Genomic DNA, 17,317 nt, shown 5'->3' on the forward strand with positions numbered 1-17,317 from the left:
CAGACACAGACACAGACACAGACACAGACACAGACAGACACAGACAGACAGACACAGACACAGACACAGACACAGACACAGACAGACACAGACACAGACAGACAGACAGACAGACAGACAGACAGACAGACAGACAGACAGACAGACAGACAGACAGAAACTAGGCCCAAACCCTACCCCTACACACTACCCCTCCGTTCGCGCGGAGGGTCCGCCACATAAATGGCGCGTTTCCACTACACGGCCTCGCTCGGCCCCGCTCGGTATGGCTGGGCCTCGTTAGGACTGGCTCACTTTATGGCACATTTCCATTACAGTTTAGGAACTGGGGTAGTATCTATAGTAACGCAGTGTAGGCGGAGCCGTGACGTGATCTTCAGAGAACCCCACAGTAAACAACACAGCTGTTAGCACTCAGAGCTCACAGCTCCTCATATATGTTCAGAAACTAGACAAAAGTTAAACAAGTACAAACCACAGACTGCCTGTGTCATGGTGAATACAGTCGCTGCTTTATTTATGTCTGTATAGGCCGTTGTTGTGAGTGTGGACGGTCGGAGCATATACTGCGTTAGCTTAGCCAATCTCCATTTAGAACACACGCATTTTAAAAGGTTTTTCGCCTGCCGTCTGTCTGCAGACTTGACAAAGCATTAATTCATGGTTTTTACTAACCGGTATCAGTATGTTGTTACTTCGGCATCATTTTGAAACGTGTATTACAATTAAATCACGGTCAAATATGTCCATCTTGTTGTAGTTGTAGCCCTCTTGCCAGCGATGCTCTCTCTGTTTAGCATACTCAGCCCGACTCAGCCTCGTTGTCTCTGGCCCTAGACCCGCGATTTTATGAGGCCAGAAAAACTGTGAATTAGGACCCGCCGGCCGGTACTAGGCCAAGTGGAAACGCAACCAAAGACGGGCCGCTGACGTCACAGCCCTCTTAAACCGGGCTGCGAGCTGTAGTGGAAACGCGCCATAAGTGCTGTTCCAAACCAACGAGTGTGGAGGGGGAGTGGGTTATCAAGCCCTCAAACAGCGAGTCTGCATCGGTGCTGAGTTCTGACTTGAAACCGGTCACTACCTGACCGGACTCAACGCTGTGTGTGTCCGTCAGGAAACACGCTGTTTACAAACAGTTCCAGCAAACATCCACTGATAAACTGCGATGTTAACAACCTCATGATAACATCATTTTTTTTTTACTTAGGATCGTATAACTGTGTTTAGTCTAGAAAAAGGTAAATGTGTGCATTTTATTATAAAGTCGGGTATATTTACAGACTGTTGCAAAAACTAAGAAGCTTATAAACATCAGGTTTAAAACTAAAAGAGACAACACAATTAAAGATGTTTGGAGTATTATTTTAGTTATTCATTTAAATTTGTTGTCCAAGAGATGCTGATTTGAAACCGTTGTTACATACAGTTACGGCATTTCCTGTTTCTGCCGGAGAGAGGGGAGTTTGTCCCAAAGCTTGCCGCTGTATTTACTCCCTCCATCTGACAGGAGGGAGCCTCTTTTGCGGCTTTCACACCAGCGCTTTTCCCTTTCTAGCTCCCAGCGAGAGCTTTTCTGGTTCAGCTCCCGTTTCCCTTTTCAGCTCCCGCTCTGTTCACACTGCCCAGAGCTGCCGAGAGATTTTCTCCCACAACAACGGGGGGGGGACTGCGTCGGGTCGACGATCGTGTTGCTTTTAATCATACGAAGCCAGATTAAATTAAATAACGACTTCTCCAACCTTATACTTTTCTCCAAAGTGCCGTGGTTCATTGTTTATTAATGTGTTTCAGCATTTACCGACCGCTGCAGTGCTGGCTGCTCTTCAACGGGAGTGTATTCTCCCGTTAGCTCCGGGTTAGCTCACACGGCTCTAAAGTATTCACTGTCTGACTGTCACACAAGCAGCTGATACATATCCCCAGTTCCCCTTAAGTGAATGTGTGTCAGTCTGAATTGACACTGTTTGGCATCACAACGCTGTTATGAAAGTTTCTCTGGTATAACATGGGTGATGTTAGCATAGCAACCGAAGCTAAACGGACTACTTGCTAAGCCGTTTTCTCCAGGCACTTTTTACCGGCGTATTTTTCATTATGATTCTACTTGTGATAGTCGGACATGACAACCTGTACAGCCCATGTATTAATTCCATCCGATAGCTGCTATAATAACAAACCAAACGTCTGCCTGCTCTCCACAATGATCAATAACAGCGAACGGATGGTCAAAGTAAGGTTTCCTGCACGCCTCGACGTAAGAGACGTAAGCGACGCCGCGTCATAGCTCCAAAGCTCTTGCCTCTGGACCGACAACTTTTTGGAGCTGGAAGTGAACCGCATTCCGGAGCTATGACGCGCCGCCGCTGCGGTGTGAACAGGAAAAACCGGCGCTTTTCAGGCTCTAGCTCCCAGCAGGAGCTGGAAAAGCGCCGGTGTGAAAGGGGCATTTGAGCTGCGAGTGTCACTCCACGGAGTTCACTCCGTCACGGAGGGGTAGTGTGTAGGGGTAGGGTGTAGGGCGTGGTTTGGGATTAGGCCAATGTGTTGGCTTGTGGTGATGGTGACCGTGGAGTGTGTGTGTGTGGTATTGTTTTATTAAGAGTCTATGCAATGCACACACTTGTTTGCTAGCAGGGATAAATTCTGTTCTGTTAATTCAGAAGTTGGACTGCAGTAAATACTTTTTTGTTTAATACAGTCCAAAGTTGTAGCTGCTGGTTCAATATTGCATAGATGAATATAATAGACATTACAAGATCATACATCCACTTACTATATGGTATTTCAATTTTAATACCATATGTTATTACTTTAAAAACATTAGCATAGAAGGGCTCGACACAGCTGCTTTAGTAAATGCAACAGATTAAGATCATGTTGTCTGGGGGGGAAAAGTATTGTTGGCAGTGACAGCTGAGTCATGTTGAGGGGAAGTAAGATGACTCAAGAAAACATTTGAATTGTTAATGTAAAGTAAACGTGTGACAGTAGAACAAGTGCTTCTCAACCATGTGACCAGGGCCTTATAAACAATGGTGAAATGTTACTAAGTGCATTTACTTCAGTACTGTACTTTAGTAATGATTTAACATTTATATTACAGCTTTAGTTACTAGCTACTTTGTTATTTATACAAAATATAATTCAACTAGTACATTATTATATATTATCATAGTTTAAGCTGCCCAGAATAATATAAAGTAATTCAAATAAACCACACTTTTATCATCTGCAACATTAAAAGGGATGAAAACAGACATAATGTATCAATAAATAGTACACACATTTTATTAATTTGAATCTGAAATCGGCCAAAATACATATTGAGAACCTTTTACTTTTTGGTATTTAAAGTATGTGTTGATGCTCATACTTTTATTCTTTCACTCAAATACCATATTGTATGCAGGACTACTTGTAACTTAGTATTTTTACAATGTATTGATGCTATTTGCTATATCTGAGTACCTCTTTCACCAATACTAATAAATATAGTATTGTGTTTACTTATACACATTTCCAATTGTTGTCTTATTTCATTTTGATTTGATTTTGTTAATCAAGAGCCACAATCCCAGTCAAAAACTGTAATGTATGTGCCAAGGCCCTCAGTGCAGCAACAACTTGGTATCAGCTGCCCTCTGCTGACTTTTATGTGTACTACAAATACATGAAACTGGGAACAGAAATGAGGCATTTGTATTTAAAGGAGCACTCCTTGAAATACAAAAATGACCCCAATGATGTCATAGTGATGTCATCCTGTTTATCTTAGCTTTAGGCTACACGTTTAAAACTAAGAGTTTGTGTTTCAAACTGGGGCAGTAGAGTCAGTGGCGTAACAAGGTTGTGATTTGGGCAATGCCATTGGGGCCCCAAAAAAAAGAAATGTAAACATTTTTAAAACTTTTTTTTTTTTTTTTTGCATGGGCCCCTGGACGGCTCTGGGCCCCGGTGCGTTGCACCGGCTGCACCGTCAATAGTTATGCCACTGAGTAGATTTTGCTGGACGTTAGCATTTACCAAGAAGGAATACTAATAATAATAATAAATGGAATTTATAAAGCGCCTTTCACGGGACCCATGGTGGACAGACAAAACAAAACAGAAGATAATAAGCGAACAAAACAAGACAAAATAAAATAAAATAAAGGAAGCCGGGGGACCAGGAAAGGACTAGGGTCCGAAGGCCATGGTGAACAGGTGTGTTTTTAGTGAGGATTTGAAGATGTCCAGTGAGGCAGCGTTCCGGATCTCAGGAGGAAGTGCATTCCAGAGGGTGGGGGCCGCAACACTGAACGCCCTGTCAGGGTGGGGGTGATGTGTTGCCATGGCTTAGTGCGGGTGAGAAGCCTGGCGGCAGAGTTCTGGACATATTGGAGCCTGGCCAGGGTTTTGCTGGGAACCCCGGACAGGACTCCATTGCCGTAGTCCAGACGGGATGTGATGAAGGCGTGTATGAGTGTTTCTGCCACTGAGTCAGAGAGTGAGGGGCGGAGTCTGGCAATGTTTTTGAGATGGTAGACGGCGGATTTGGTAATGGATTTGATATGCGCCTGGAAAGAGAGGGTGGAGTCCAGGTCAAGGAAGAATCTACCAAAGACACTACTGAGTTGCATTATCGGAAGTGTAGTACACAGCGTTACCACAGTTTGATCCATATTTGGGAGTGACATTTGGGAGATCTCGGCCTGTGTTGCATCAGTTTTGACTATTCTTCTTTTAATATGCCTCTCAAGTCATACAATTTTGTGGAAGTAAAATACTAAATTATGGTATTTCCCTTAAACATCACGGTTCTGTCTCTTTCACAGCATCCCTGCATCCAGAAAGAGTCTGACTACATCAAGTTCCTGTGCTGTGACGATCAGCACACACTGCTGCTTTGGGTCAACTCCATCAGGATAGCCAAGGTCAGATTCAACACTGTAACAAAAATCACTTTAATGTGGGCAGTTAGATTAGAAATCTATATGACATTCAATTTCAAATTTGAAAATTCTATGCACAGAAATAGCAAATATAGAGATTGCAACATTGTCAAAGACTTAAACATGTGTGTGTCCTATGTGCGTTCAGTATGGGACCACCCTGTATAAGAACTACCAGGTTGCGATGAAGAGAGCTCACCCCTCTGCTTCACACAAAGGTGAGTCTACACGTCACAACAGGGCCGCTAGATAAACACAAAAAAACTAGGACTTCGAACCGCGATACTTAGCTCGCTTTTCCCATTTTTATACTTTTGTGTGCACTGTGGCTTGTCATTTACATATATATAAATATATATATATTTAAATGTATATATTCATTTTATATTAAAACCAATTCCCATTGTTAATAATTTTAGAATTTCTCTCGGGATAATAAAATAGTTGCTGGGCACCCTTGTCCGCAAAACTCACTAGCCTATCACTGCATTTACATCAAGAAAATAAAAGTTACATTTAGCAACATTTATGTTTGATTGATTTATGTTTTGATTTATATATATAAACAGCAGTGTTGTTTGAACTTACTATTAAAAACAATTATATCCTTTCACAAAGGCCCTCCTCCAAGCATTGAGTCATCCAATAGCAGGCCTCGGAAGTAGGTATGACAACATAAGCTATTTGGAACTCAACCTAAAAATAAAACATTTGCATGCATGGTATTTATTCTTAAATCTAAAAACAATAAACCCAACATTCAGAGAATTTGAAGTATTTAAAGGGCCAGTGTATGGTATTAGCAGAAATTAAATGTAATATATATCATTATGTTTAAAAAAAAAAAACGTTTTCTCCCCTTGTCATTTCTGGTTTTGCTTCCTGTCTTTGTGTTTCCCGCCTTTTTGTGATTGTCTGCCCTGATTCTTTCCACCTGTGTGTAATCACCATGCTGCCCTTTTTCTGCCTGCCCTCTCCACCTGTGTCTTGTCTATGTGATTAGTTCTACTTGTATTTTGGTCCTCGTCTTCTGTTAGTCTTGTTGGATCCTCGTATGTCAAAGCTTGTAAAATGATGTGTCCCTTGCCTTGTCTTGCATAAAAGTAAAGGAATAAAGGTTAAGTGTCTGTCTCCTGCATTTGGGTCCCCTTTGCTCCAGTTGTACCGTGACCAAATCTCTTAAAACTAAGAATCTTTGTTTTTTGTTAAATTAGAGTAAGCTATTTATATGTACATAGAGAGTGGGTCCACAATGTTGCACCACCATGTTTAAACCGATTCAACAGCAGCCCAGAATGGACAAACCAATTTCCGGCACTAGATAAGGCACTTAACATTTTAACGTTACCTCAAAGCCACCGTATTTATCAAACAAGCTCTAGAAACTGCCGTTAGGCTGGCATCTGACTCAATTTCATTGCTTTCTTTGCTTGCCGAATTATACACACTATCCCTTTAAGACTAAAATGTTACTGGTGCTTTTGATCAGCTAGGGAGAAAACTGTAGGAAAGCAGTATTTTTTAAATATAGAATAACACTCACTCAATTTCTCACTCGATTGTCTCTACAGACAGATATAACTCACAGGTCAACACGCAACAGGCTCCACCCCAAACTACAAATGTTGAAGACTACCCACACGAGGCACCGCCTGACTTCATCCCTCCTGCACCTCCTGGACACACACAAGTTTAAGGTGTCCTTCAGTTAGCCTGGATTAATTGATTGGAAAACACAAATCTGGAAAAATTGTTAACTTGGTGCCAATAATATCACTTTTCTGTAATGTACATAGGAGTAACCTTACATGTCATAATGCAAAAGAACAGATTTAATGTATTACCATATGTATGAGGATATTTATTTGTGTATGGTTTTGCAATTAATACCTTTTTCTCACATTTACGACACACTCCAAACATAGCTTTGTTCATTGTTTCAATGAGCTGTTTATTACAAAAAGACTGTACATAAATTTCAATGACCACATCCTATGTACAAACTGAGAGGAGAAGACAAATATTGGATTCTGTTCCCATGAACATTTAAGTTACAGATTCCCCCCCCCCCACCCTACGTTTCATCATTAAGAAAACACACATCAAAGAAATGCGCCTTGACCTGTGATGCCCTGAAATGCAAAACTTTAAGTGGTAAACATTACAAAGTTCTGCACGTCAGTGGTTGTCTCATGATTTCTCTATGAAAAAAGTATAAATTAATCCTTTACATACAAACTGCTATATCCAAACCTTCCTCAGCAGTCTCAGACACAAAAACAAGTTGAATGCAAAGCTAGAAATACATTAGGTAGAAAAGTGTTCACAAAAAATGACCTCATGATGGAATAAATACAATCATAATGGGATGTAGTGGCAAATCATTCACTGTTACGACGTTTAGATACTTTCATGCACAAAGGCCCAATGAATACTGAAGTATTTTGGTTTGTCTGTATCCATTTCAAAATAAAAGTGTGTTCAATGCCCGTTATTCCCATAGTACATGATTATGTTTGTTTATGTGGCTTGTTACAAACATGTATTAAAAAATAACAATTAGCTTTGATGATATATGACGGTGGGTTTTACTTGCAACAACAATCACTTTGTAAGAGCAGGCAGTTTACTTTGAAAAAGTAGTAGAAACCAGCACAGAAGTCTTCATATCGGCACTGTTTGTAAGACCTCTGGATTGCAATTCACTGCGTTTAGCAAGTGTCATTCATTTGTAGCGCAGACTTGTATCTATTTCTGGGTGTACATTGACAAAAACAAACTTTAGTTTTACATTACTGCTGGGTTGCCTACATTCACAAGAGGTGATTGAAGACGATTACAATCAAATCTGATGGATGTTTACCTTTTCGAGTGAAGAAATTACGCTAACATCACTTGTTACGTTTTTACAGTGTGTAGAGAAGTCTCGGTTTGAGGTTGTTTGTGTTGGTGATAATGGTTTTTGAGCACCAATGTAAAGCCCCTCACCAGAAACCACTCATGTAAAGGTTAGCCGATACTTCTGTAAGCAACTCTTGCAATGCCGAAAATCATGAAGTCATCACGGTTAACCTGATATTCAAACGCAATGGGGAAAAAACTTGAAAACAAACAGTTTAGTCCTTCCTTTGCTTCGTGTTTAGAAGCTCTGCTACAGTAGCTGGACAGCATCACAGAATAAGTGACCAAAAGGATATAGGTGTGACGGAACATAGAAAAATAACTGTTTATACACGGCCACTTTGCCACGATAAAGTAAAAAATGGCACTGTGAGTGATGAATAGAATTTATATTCAAGTTAAATAAAAAATGTAAATGGCATCCAATCTTGGCATCACCTGCACGGATGGAAACAGGTGAAAACACACTAAGTGACAAATGTACTGTTATTGGCAGCTTCTCACGTTACAGTTTATATACAAGTTAGAGAACAGAAACAAGAAACTGTTGTCTTTTTTTTTGTAATGCATTCTATACACTCAGTTTTTAACAGCATCCCCATTGACACAGAGCATAGTAAGTACACAACACGAGGTTGCTTTTGTTCCACCTTAAAAATCTTGTGATTCGGACATCGACGGCATTGAACATTCAGTGGTGTCCTAATGCACTTGTTGATGTCTGTTTGTCCTTTTTCGGGTGTTTTTTTTAAGGTAAGATGGATGTTTTTTTAAGGAAGGGAAGGGTTGGTCTGCTGGTCTACAGTGCAAATAAAGGGGTAGGAGCATACAGTATGCGCGGCATTTTATCCTAAAAATGCGATACTGCCTCATCTATTCATGAAATCCTAGCAACACTTCACTGTCTGGATCGACTGCATACTCTAAATACTGAAAATGTTGGCGGAAAATTAAGACTTAATCTAAATTAACTTGCCATTTTTTTAAATCATGTAATTTCTTTTGAGGCAAAATGTGACTTCTAAAGGGGACATATCATGTAAAGCTTTATCAGTGCCAATCAACTAACTTTCACATTCATGCTCATTAGAAAACACCAACCCCCATCCACACTGGCTTGAGAACTACCATTACAATATTTTCCCGCAAGCCAATCAGAGCAGACTGGGCTTTTTCGGGAAGGAAGCTTAAAGAAACAGGCGCCAAAACGGGGTGTTCCGGACAGATGGTGAATTCAGGTATCTTTACACAGGCTGTACGAAGAAAAAAATGTGTTTCTCGAACATTAAAGCATGTAAACATGTTCTACTAGAAACCCAAAGTACATGAATGAACTTGAAAACGAGCATGATATGTCCCCTTTAAACTGCTACAGACCACCAGATATAACAGTGGTATCTGAAAGGCCTTAATCTCCTCCCTTTCATGAACAGTGTAAACTAACAGACCCTGGTCCGAAGCTTTAGCTCCTTCATTGTGCGACACTTCTTTTTTTTTGGGAGTATAACAAAACCGTGCAAGCACAAACCCCCCAAAAAGAAAACCATTTGAAAATCCACAATGGCACTTCATTCAAAATGGGGGCTGTATGAAGTGCAGTACATCTAAAGTTCATTTTAACCTCCTTTCAAAACTGTGTTGTATTTTTTTTAGTCAGCATAGTGCATGATCGCCTCAACGTAGTTTCCTGGGAAGAGTCCGGTGACGCCGTTAGCGACGCCTTCGTACCAGCCGTCATCGTTTTTCTTGATTATGTAGATGATGGCCCCTTCCATGAAGGACAGCTCATCCTCCTTGTCCTTGCTGTAGTCATAGATGGCCACAACTGGGAACAAATCCAAACAAACAGAAGTGGTTTGATGCAGTGGCGGATATAGTAAACTTTGACATTAAAAGCACTATCAACAGGAAGACTAACAGACATTTACTTTTAGTTTCATTAGGTGACCATTTTAGCAAATATGATATGATAAAAATAGGATAAAAACAAATGATCACTGTCACCAAATTAAACTTTAAGATTTGAAGTGTTTTTAATGAAGAGGAGGAAAAATAAAAGTCTCTTTTAAAAGTCATTTACCTTTCTCTAAATAAATCTTGGGGGCCCAGTGAGGGTCTCCGTCAGCGTAGGGGTCGCTGTAATTAGCCACCGCTGCATCCTCGTCCTCATAGTCCGCAGGTGGGGGAGGAGGAGGGGGAGAGCGCTCTTCAAACACACCCACAATATCCTCTGGGGGAGGCGGAGGAGGCGGGGCGGGGCTGTCTGTTACTGAAATAGGACAGAGAGCAGAGATGGAGAATCTTTAATTTATTTATACAATGAGTATTATGTGTCAGTAAGAACTAATATAAGTAAAATAATGTTCTAGACTTTAAAGTAGCATACATATTGTGAAATATTTGTCTATATTGAAATCTATCATGTCAACGGACAGAAAGCTTGATGAACCCTGTTACTGTGGACTTTTATTTGTCCACTAGAGGGCAGCGTAGGACACTTTTTCGTCTTTACCGCAGTCCTCCTACAGCTACTACTAATACCATCACTACATAATACTACTACTACTACTTCTACTCCTGCTGCTATAACTGAGAGGACAAGGACAGGATTTAAAAAAATACTGAGGTCATTGAGTCCAACACTCATAGTTCATTTGTTTGCATATATTCACATTAGTACATCTCACCCTGTGTTACCTTGAATTCTTTAAGAAGCTTTGTTTCTCTCGCATGTCTTCAAGGTGAGAAATACATCAAAAAACTGAGAAAAGTCTGAAGATTTGTAATCAGATGTTTTGATATACTTTTGCTGTTGTTTAAAGCAGCCCCTATTTACACACCCCTATATAAAGACTTTATTCCTCATTCAATTCTCGGGTCACTGTGGAGGCATGCAAGAAAAGAATTTAAGAATTCAAGATAACATGGGTGAGTAAAGTAAAAGGTCAAACTGCTGGTTAAAAGCTTCTCCCCACTATATAATAAACATTTTAAACTTTTTAATAGAAATAATGTTTTTATAACTATTGTACCCTAGGGGATTTCTTCACATTTTTAAATATTTTATGTTTGTATTTTATCTTTTTTACTTTACATATGTTAAGATGAATATTTTATTTTTATTTGATCTTTTTTATTGCCAGTTGAATCTTTAGCTGTATATTTTTTTATATAAATATTTTTGATTTGATTTGATATTAAATGGAGCAACTCAAAACCCAATTTTTTCTAAATTCTCATGAAGAATGTTTAAAGCCTCTTTTACTATGGCCTCCTGTTCAGACATTCCCAAACTGTTATCATTTGTATTCCAGTTCCCCCCAAAAGTATTAGCAGTGGCGTTTTAAGCAGAAAAAAACCACCCTGAATATTCCCTTGATGTGTGTATTTACTCATACATGCAGGGTGTCTCTGTGTCTGAAGGCTAAAGGTTTGTTCACACAATTACAAGTGCTATATCAAGTGGGATTTGAAAAGCTTGACTCGGTTCTGACCCTCCGTCTGGTGCTCCAGTCTTATGTCTTTTAACATGTCAGCTTGTGAGTCTCCCTGCAGGATAACACCCAAAAGTCCAGTGATAAAACACAAACGACACCTCTTAACTAACTCATTCATAAGCCTGCTCTTAAACAGACTGCACCAGAATTGAATGCATCCCTTCGATTCGAAACCCTTTTTTACCGGTGGTCTAACAACTGACTTTAAATCTGTTTAACACTGAAGATGCTAAAATATATAACAAGAGCTGTCTGGCATTTTATTAGTCCATCCATTACCCCGTTAAGGTCTGGGCAAATTGTAGTCGGAAAGGACTTTATCTAAATAAATACTAACCAATACCGAGAAATAAATTAATCATAGAAAATTACAATTACAAAGACATCCTCTATTTAAAAAACAATTTGATAAGAGTGTGTTGGTACCTTTTGGTGAGTGTTATCCATTGTTAGATAGCTTCATATTTTGACATTTTTATTGTTGTAATTTATTGTAGTACATTGTGCACATTTGTACTTAACTTCTTGAACAATTATGTTATATAATATTATATATATATTTAACAAATGTATATTCTATATATATATATAGATATATATATATATATATTGAATTGTATCTTCTTTTTGCACCTTTTTACTTGAACTTCTTATATCTATATAAATATATTTGTATTTTATATTTGTATTTTATTTTATTCCGAAATGAACTGAAAGACAATCTACCAGGAAAAATATAGATTCTAAATCAACAAAATTAGCTTATTTTTGTTGGTGTCTTTTCAGCAGGTTAATTTGAACTGTGACACTTATGCCTTTATTTAAATGACTGTTCATTTTAACTGTATATCTCTCCTTCTATTTACATATGAATCCTTTTTCTAATGCAGAAATGTAAAATACTTCACTTCCTGTGTGCCAGAGGGGCTCTTCTAAGAAAGATTTTACACAAACTAGCAAAAAATAAAGGTAAACTGCTTGATGGATTTGATTTCAATCCTTTGTATAAAACGGTGTAAATGACTGGTTAAAGATTGAAGGGATAATCTACTCTTCATTGGACTGCGTGACTGATATGCAGTGGTGTATCAGTGTGGCAGCCTGCACTACGTTTGACCAGACGTCTACAGACAGTTAGAGGAGGGAGAATCAGGACACGGCATCAGGTCACATTTTCTCTCCTCAGTGGACAGATAGACAGCTTTTAGTGATCCATCGCCATGGCAACAGACAGCCGTCCGAGTGCCGTGAGCTCCCACTCGACCCCGAAATACATTACATTGCATTTAGCTGACGCTTTTATCCAAAGCGACTTACAATAAGTGCATTCGACCAAGAAGATACAAACTAGAAGAAAACAGAATCATATAAGTACATCAGGTTTCATAGAGCCAAAACATTTCAAGTGCTACTCAACTGGCTTTAGATAAGCCAGTCCTTTGTTAGTATATAAGTGCTTTGTTAGCAATTGTATTGCTCGAAGTGGAGTTGAAAGAGATGAGTTTTTAGACTGCGCCGAAAGATGTGTAAGCTTTCTGCTGTCCTGATGTCAATGGGGAGCTCATTCCACCATTTTGGAGCCAGGATAGCAAACCCACGTGTTTTTGCTGATGGGAATACAGTGCGAGAGAAGGTGTGCCGAGTGTAGCGAGCCACAGAGAAGATGTGAAAGTGAGGCAGTGTGTTCAGAGCTCTGATAAGAGGGGTTGAAAGGAAACTCTTTGATGATGATAAATGTCTCAATCACTTTTTTTTACGTATGTGGATGTATTTATTATTTTCACTTTATGGTCAGTAAAAAAACTTGATTTTGCGGAAATATAATACATTAAAGGGTGAATTCAAGAAAGCATTACACATGTGTGGCCGTTAACCTTTACTAATGAGACAAAAAAATTGATTATTTTCAAAGCACCTGCAAAGGGGGAAATGCAACCCTGACTGCCGCCAAGTGAAAAGCATGTTGGAGCTCCTGTGGTTTTTGCGTTTACTAAAAACAGGTCATGTGCAAATATTGAATACAAAACTCACCCCTTTCTATGGAAATGAGCCTCATTTCAGAAACAGCACAATTCTCACTAAGGCCCTGGCTCCACGAGGACGAAAACGGGTTGAATCCGCATATTTCTCATGCGTATAGCCCTCTAAGCTCGACGACGCCGTAAGGGAAACGTAGAAACAGACCCCGCAAACGACAACGGGTCCAAAGGTGGATAGATCTGGGAACGGAGCGCTCTGGGGGGTCCAACGGGGCCGTGGAGTCGCCTATACGGTCATTCGTTTTCATAGCCCCGCCTCTCCCCCGCAGGGTTGCTATCGTGCTCCAGTCGCTACTGACCATGCTACAGTTCTTTGTGCAACATCTACAGGAGCTCCTCCTTGAATTCAGATTATTTATCTTTATCTCGATATGGACATAAACGCGAGTGAAGTCTAATCTGACAGGACGGAGACACGCAGCTCCTGCCGCTGTGATGCAGCGGGAGAAAAACACACACTTCAAGTCAGATCATCACCCTTAGCTATTTTAATTACCTCTCAAACTAAACTAGTTATAAATATGTTCATTTTTACTGTCGGGTCACTCATTACTGGATCAGCTGCTGCATGAGACAGACACTGACGCTGTCAGAAGAGAGGAAAAAGAGACAGGCTCCGTGTATTTGATGATTATATATCAGTATATCGTCGTTATTCATTTGTTTTAAAGCTCAATAAATAACAATGAAGACCTTTGACCGGCACTTTTATAATTTTGTCCGGAAGATTTAAACTTTAACACACGCTGACCGGCGAAAAACTCTGCCCGGTTCCGTCGGCCCCCACCGCGGAGAATACACAGAAGTGCAGCCATGACAACCATTCTTCTTCGCTGCTTTTGTGGAGGAAGTTGCTGCTTTTGTGGAGGAAGTTACAGCGCCACGTACAGGTTCGGCATATGTACTGCAGCTTTTCCAGCGGTTTGGATGTAAACGGAGCCGTCTCGTGGAGCTTGACACAATCCGGTGTATATTGCGTGGGGACGGAAGGTTTTTTGCGGTTGCATTTGCGTTACTCCGATGCGTTTTGCCGTATTTGTCCTCGTGGAGCCGGGGCCTAATTGCAACACGCAGACATTATAAGCGTCTCCGGAGAGTTTGAGGTAACTTTGGCACCTTTGTAAGGGAAGTCACACTTTGAATTATGCAATCTACTGTGATGAAGTTATTTTACACTTGCAATTGTCACAAAAGTATTGCTTATCATATGTGTTTTGGATTTATTAACCTTGGAAAGCACTTGAATTTGGCTTGAAAAGGGCTCTTTAAATAAAAATATCAACAGCACGGACAGAGGGGGATTTTTTAATTTATTTAATAAAAAAAAAGAATGTGTATCCCTTCCATTTCAAACTCATTTACTGAACTTTTGAAGAATGCCTCTGCACCTCTTAGTCAAATCCTGTGCTCTGAGTCTGAAAACATTTTTTGTGTTCTCTTTGCAGGTGTTTTGCCTACTTCTGTGTTCCACTTGGATAATCCCATTAGAATAAAAAAAGGGTAAAAATGGCACTTGGCTGCAAAACTGTATAGGCATGTTTGAGCTCTCAGTAGTAAGAGAGCTCAAACATGCCTATATATAATATCATTTATACGACTTATTCAATTCATAGTGCTATAAGCATCCACAATACATTTCTTGTAAATTTGCCTATTATTATTTTATCCTGAAATTGTGTGAAATGTAAACTATGTGATTTTCTTTATGGAAGCATTATGAGATTTCCGGAAATGCACAGCAGTTATTTCCCACCAGTGAGTGTGCATATATCTGCATGCATATCTCTAAGTGCATGCACATGTTCTCCGTATGGATTTATTTCTACTTACTGCTCTCCTGCATTCTGGCCACAAAGCCGGTCAGAGGGATCTGTGGGGTCAGCTGCACCATGGGAGGAGGAGGTGGAGGAGCCACAGACACTGGAGCAGCAACAAAGCAGCAGAGAGACAGAGAGCGATGGAGGGATAGAGCAAATAGATGAGGATGAAAAAAGACAAAAAAAGCTTGTGAGTGAGCGAAACAGTGCAGGAAGCTTTGCTGAGCAACTCATTTACACATTTCCAATCAGTGTTCTTTTGTGATGCCTTCTTCAAGCTGGGCTAAAGAGGTATTCATCTCATCTCCGTCTGAGGATCCACCTCATCAGCATCCGTTTTTTATGTCAAAAGCAAAAAGCTTTAGCTAGTAATAGGTGTCTGCTGCAGTGAAAAGACTGCAAAGCAAGGTGACAGCTTAGTAGGTGTGTGGTAGGAATAACAAAGCAGAAACATGTGATCTTTTAAGGGGGGGAAAAGCAGGTAGAGCTCTGGTAATCTGATTTAATGCTATATGAAAAATGAAGTATCACTATTTTCAATTTTTAACCAAATACCTCTATATTCCAGGAATGAATATTCGTTTTTTCCCCAAAATAATAACATAATAACACTGTTTATTAATAATTACCGGCAATGTGGATTTAATGACTTAGTGGGAAAAGCAGATTATAAAACAGGTAATGTAGAACAAGTTGTAAAGTTGAACCACACAAACCCAATATCTAAGACGATATCTAGCCTCCTATCACCATATCGATATTTGATATATAATCGTTGTTCAGGAATGAGTTCTAAAACCATGAAATGAGTTCGCTTTTTACAGTTTCTGGTTTTTTGGTTGTGAAAGTCAACGTTTTTTTTAAGGTGTTTTCAGGTTTATGTAAAAATGGCGGTGGCCGACCAGTGACTCAATTTGAATAATTAGCGTTGTCATGCTAAATATTAGCTGCCTTTAGCTTAGCGGTTTTCATGTGCAGCAGTGATGTATTTTGTTTATAGCCTAACGTTAGCTTTTGACTTCTGGGGATTACATTTAAGCTTCAAAGATCATGAGATTGTCATGCTGAAAAAAACCTTGAGGTAACATAAACCTGTGTTTGCCACTGATCTTATTCGGAAATGGAAAAATCTCATTGCTTTTTTGCGGGAGTCCTTGCAATGCTAGCTTCTAATTTGGCCTACAAAAATGTTTCATCACTGCACCACTCTATCGCCCAGCCTTAGAACAGACAAACAAAGAGAAACACAGCTGTCCTCACTCAAAGACATGACGTCACACACACACGGCAGGTCTGACTCATAAATCACACGTAATGGAAGGGCGTCTCTGATCTGGCTGGGCAGTAATGTCTTGTTATTCCACCCTGCTCTCAACGCAGAGCCACATCCATCCATCAATGAGCTCCCTCGTGTACCAGAACTACCCGTTTGTGTTGTAACAACTCCTAACCCAAAACATATCTTCGCTCTTTGGATACATTTTCAATGAGTAGACATCACAGAGATAACTTGCTGTCCTAGTTAAAGTCCTCTGCAGTATTGTCTACTCTCAGACAAACAGCCCCTTCTTTCTGTGCCAGGCAAGACGCTTGTCCTTTGAGAGGGAGAAGCCATTAGAGGAGAATGTCTCAGAGTGATGCCTGCCAAAATACATTCTGACAGACAATATGCCCGTGTCCTGGGTTTCCCCTTGTCTAGCAGCTATTTATGTGTCTCCTGCCTGCCTGTCTCTCCCGGACAAGAAGCCTTCTGCAGCTGCCAAAAGTGATAATGTCATAACTCAATTACAGATGCTAATGTAAGACACTGCAGGCAGTGCTGAGGTGAGGAGGGTTCAGCAACCCCGACTTCATTCATTATGGTTCATAATTCTTTTTCATTAGCTTCTGGAAGAGCTAGCCCCATGCAATATCTTTTAGACCCAGAGATTGAGATTTAAGCAGTGGAGTGAAACTGAAAGATGCCAAGAATGGACTGTATAACATTAGTATTTGTAATAATAATGATAATAATAACTTTATTTGTAAAGCACATTTTGTGCAGCCCAAAGTGCTTGACAAAACAAGAGATACAAAAAACAAAACAATGAGTTAAAATAAGTAAAAATAATTATGCTTAATGCGAAATT

At 39.9% G+C, this 17,317-nt stretch overlaps 2 protein-coding genes across 9 annotated transcripts in view; one reads left to right on the forward strand and one right to left on the reverse strand.

Moving 5' to 3' along the window:
• Positions 1-7,428, forward strand: part of LOC117488468 (amyloid beta A4 precursor protein-binding family B member 1-interacting protein-like) — a 19,975-nt gene extending 12,547 nt beyond the window's left edge. For 2 of the 5 annotated variants that reach the window (XM_034137384.1, XM_034137387.1), the window contains 4 exons: positions 4,818-4,916; positions 5,083-5,152; positions 5,553-5,595; positions 6,506-6,598. In XM_034137384.1, coding sequence (XP_033993275.1) covers positions 4,818-4,916; positions 5,083-5,152; positions 5,553-5,595; positions 6,506-6,515 — 222 coding nt within the window. In that variant the 3' untranslated portion in view covers positions 6,516-6,598. Of the gene's footprint in view, positions 1-4,817; positions 4,917-5,082; positions 5,153-5,552; positions 5,600-6,505 lie in introns of all 5 variants that reach the window. The other 3 variants (XM_034137383.1, XM_034137386.1, XM_034137385.1) reach the window with 2 other exon arrangements.
• A 720-nt stretch (positions 7,429-8,148) lies between these two features.
• LOC117488467 (abl interactor 1-like) overlaps positions 8,149-17,317 on the reverse strand; it is a 31,381-nt gene continuing 22,212 nt past the window's right edge. For 2 of the 4 annotated variants that reach the window (XM_034137379.1, XM_034137378.1), the window contains 3 exons: positions 15,202-15,291; positions 9,916-10,104; positions 8,149-9,660 (listed from right to left, as the gene is read on the reverse strand). In XM_034137379.1, coding sequence (XP_033993270.1) covers positions 9,485-9,660; positions 9,916-10,104; positions 15,202-15,291 — 455 coding nt within the window. In that variant the 3' untranslated portion in view covers positions 8,149-9,484. The remainder of the gene's footprint in view (positions 9,661-9,915; positions 10,105-15,201; positions 15,292-17,317) is intronic. The other 2 variants (XM_034137382.1, XM_034137380.1) reach the window with 1 other exon arrangement.

Source organism: Trematomus bernacchii, unplaced genomic scaffold (assembly GCF_902827165.1).
Source record: "Trematomus bernacchii unplaced genomic scaffold, fTreBer1.1, whole genome shotgun sequence".
NCBI lineage: Eukaryota > Metazoa > Chordata > Actinopteri > Perciformes > Nototheniidae > Trematomus > Trematomus bernacchii.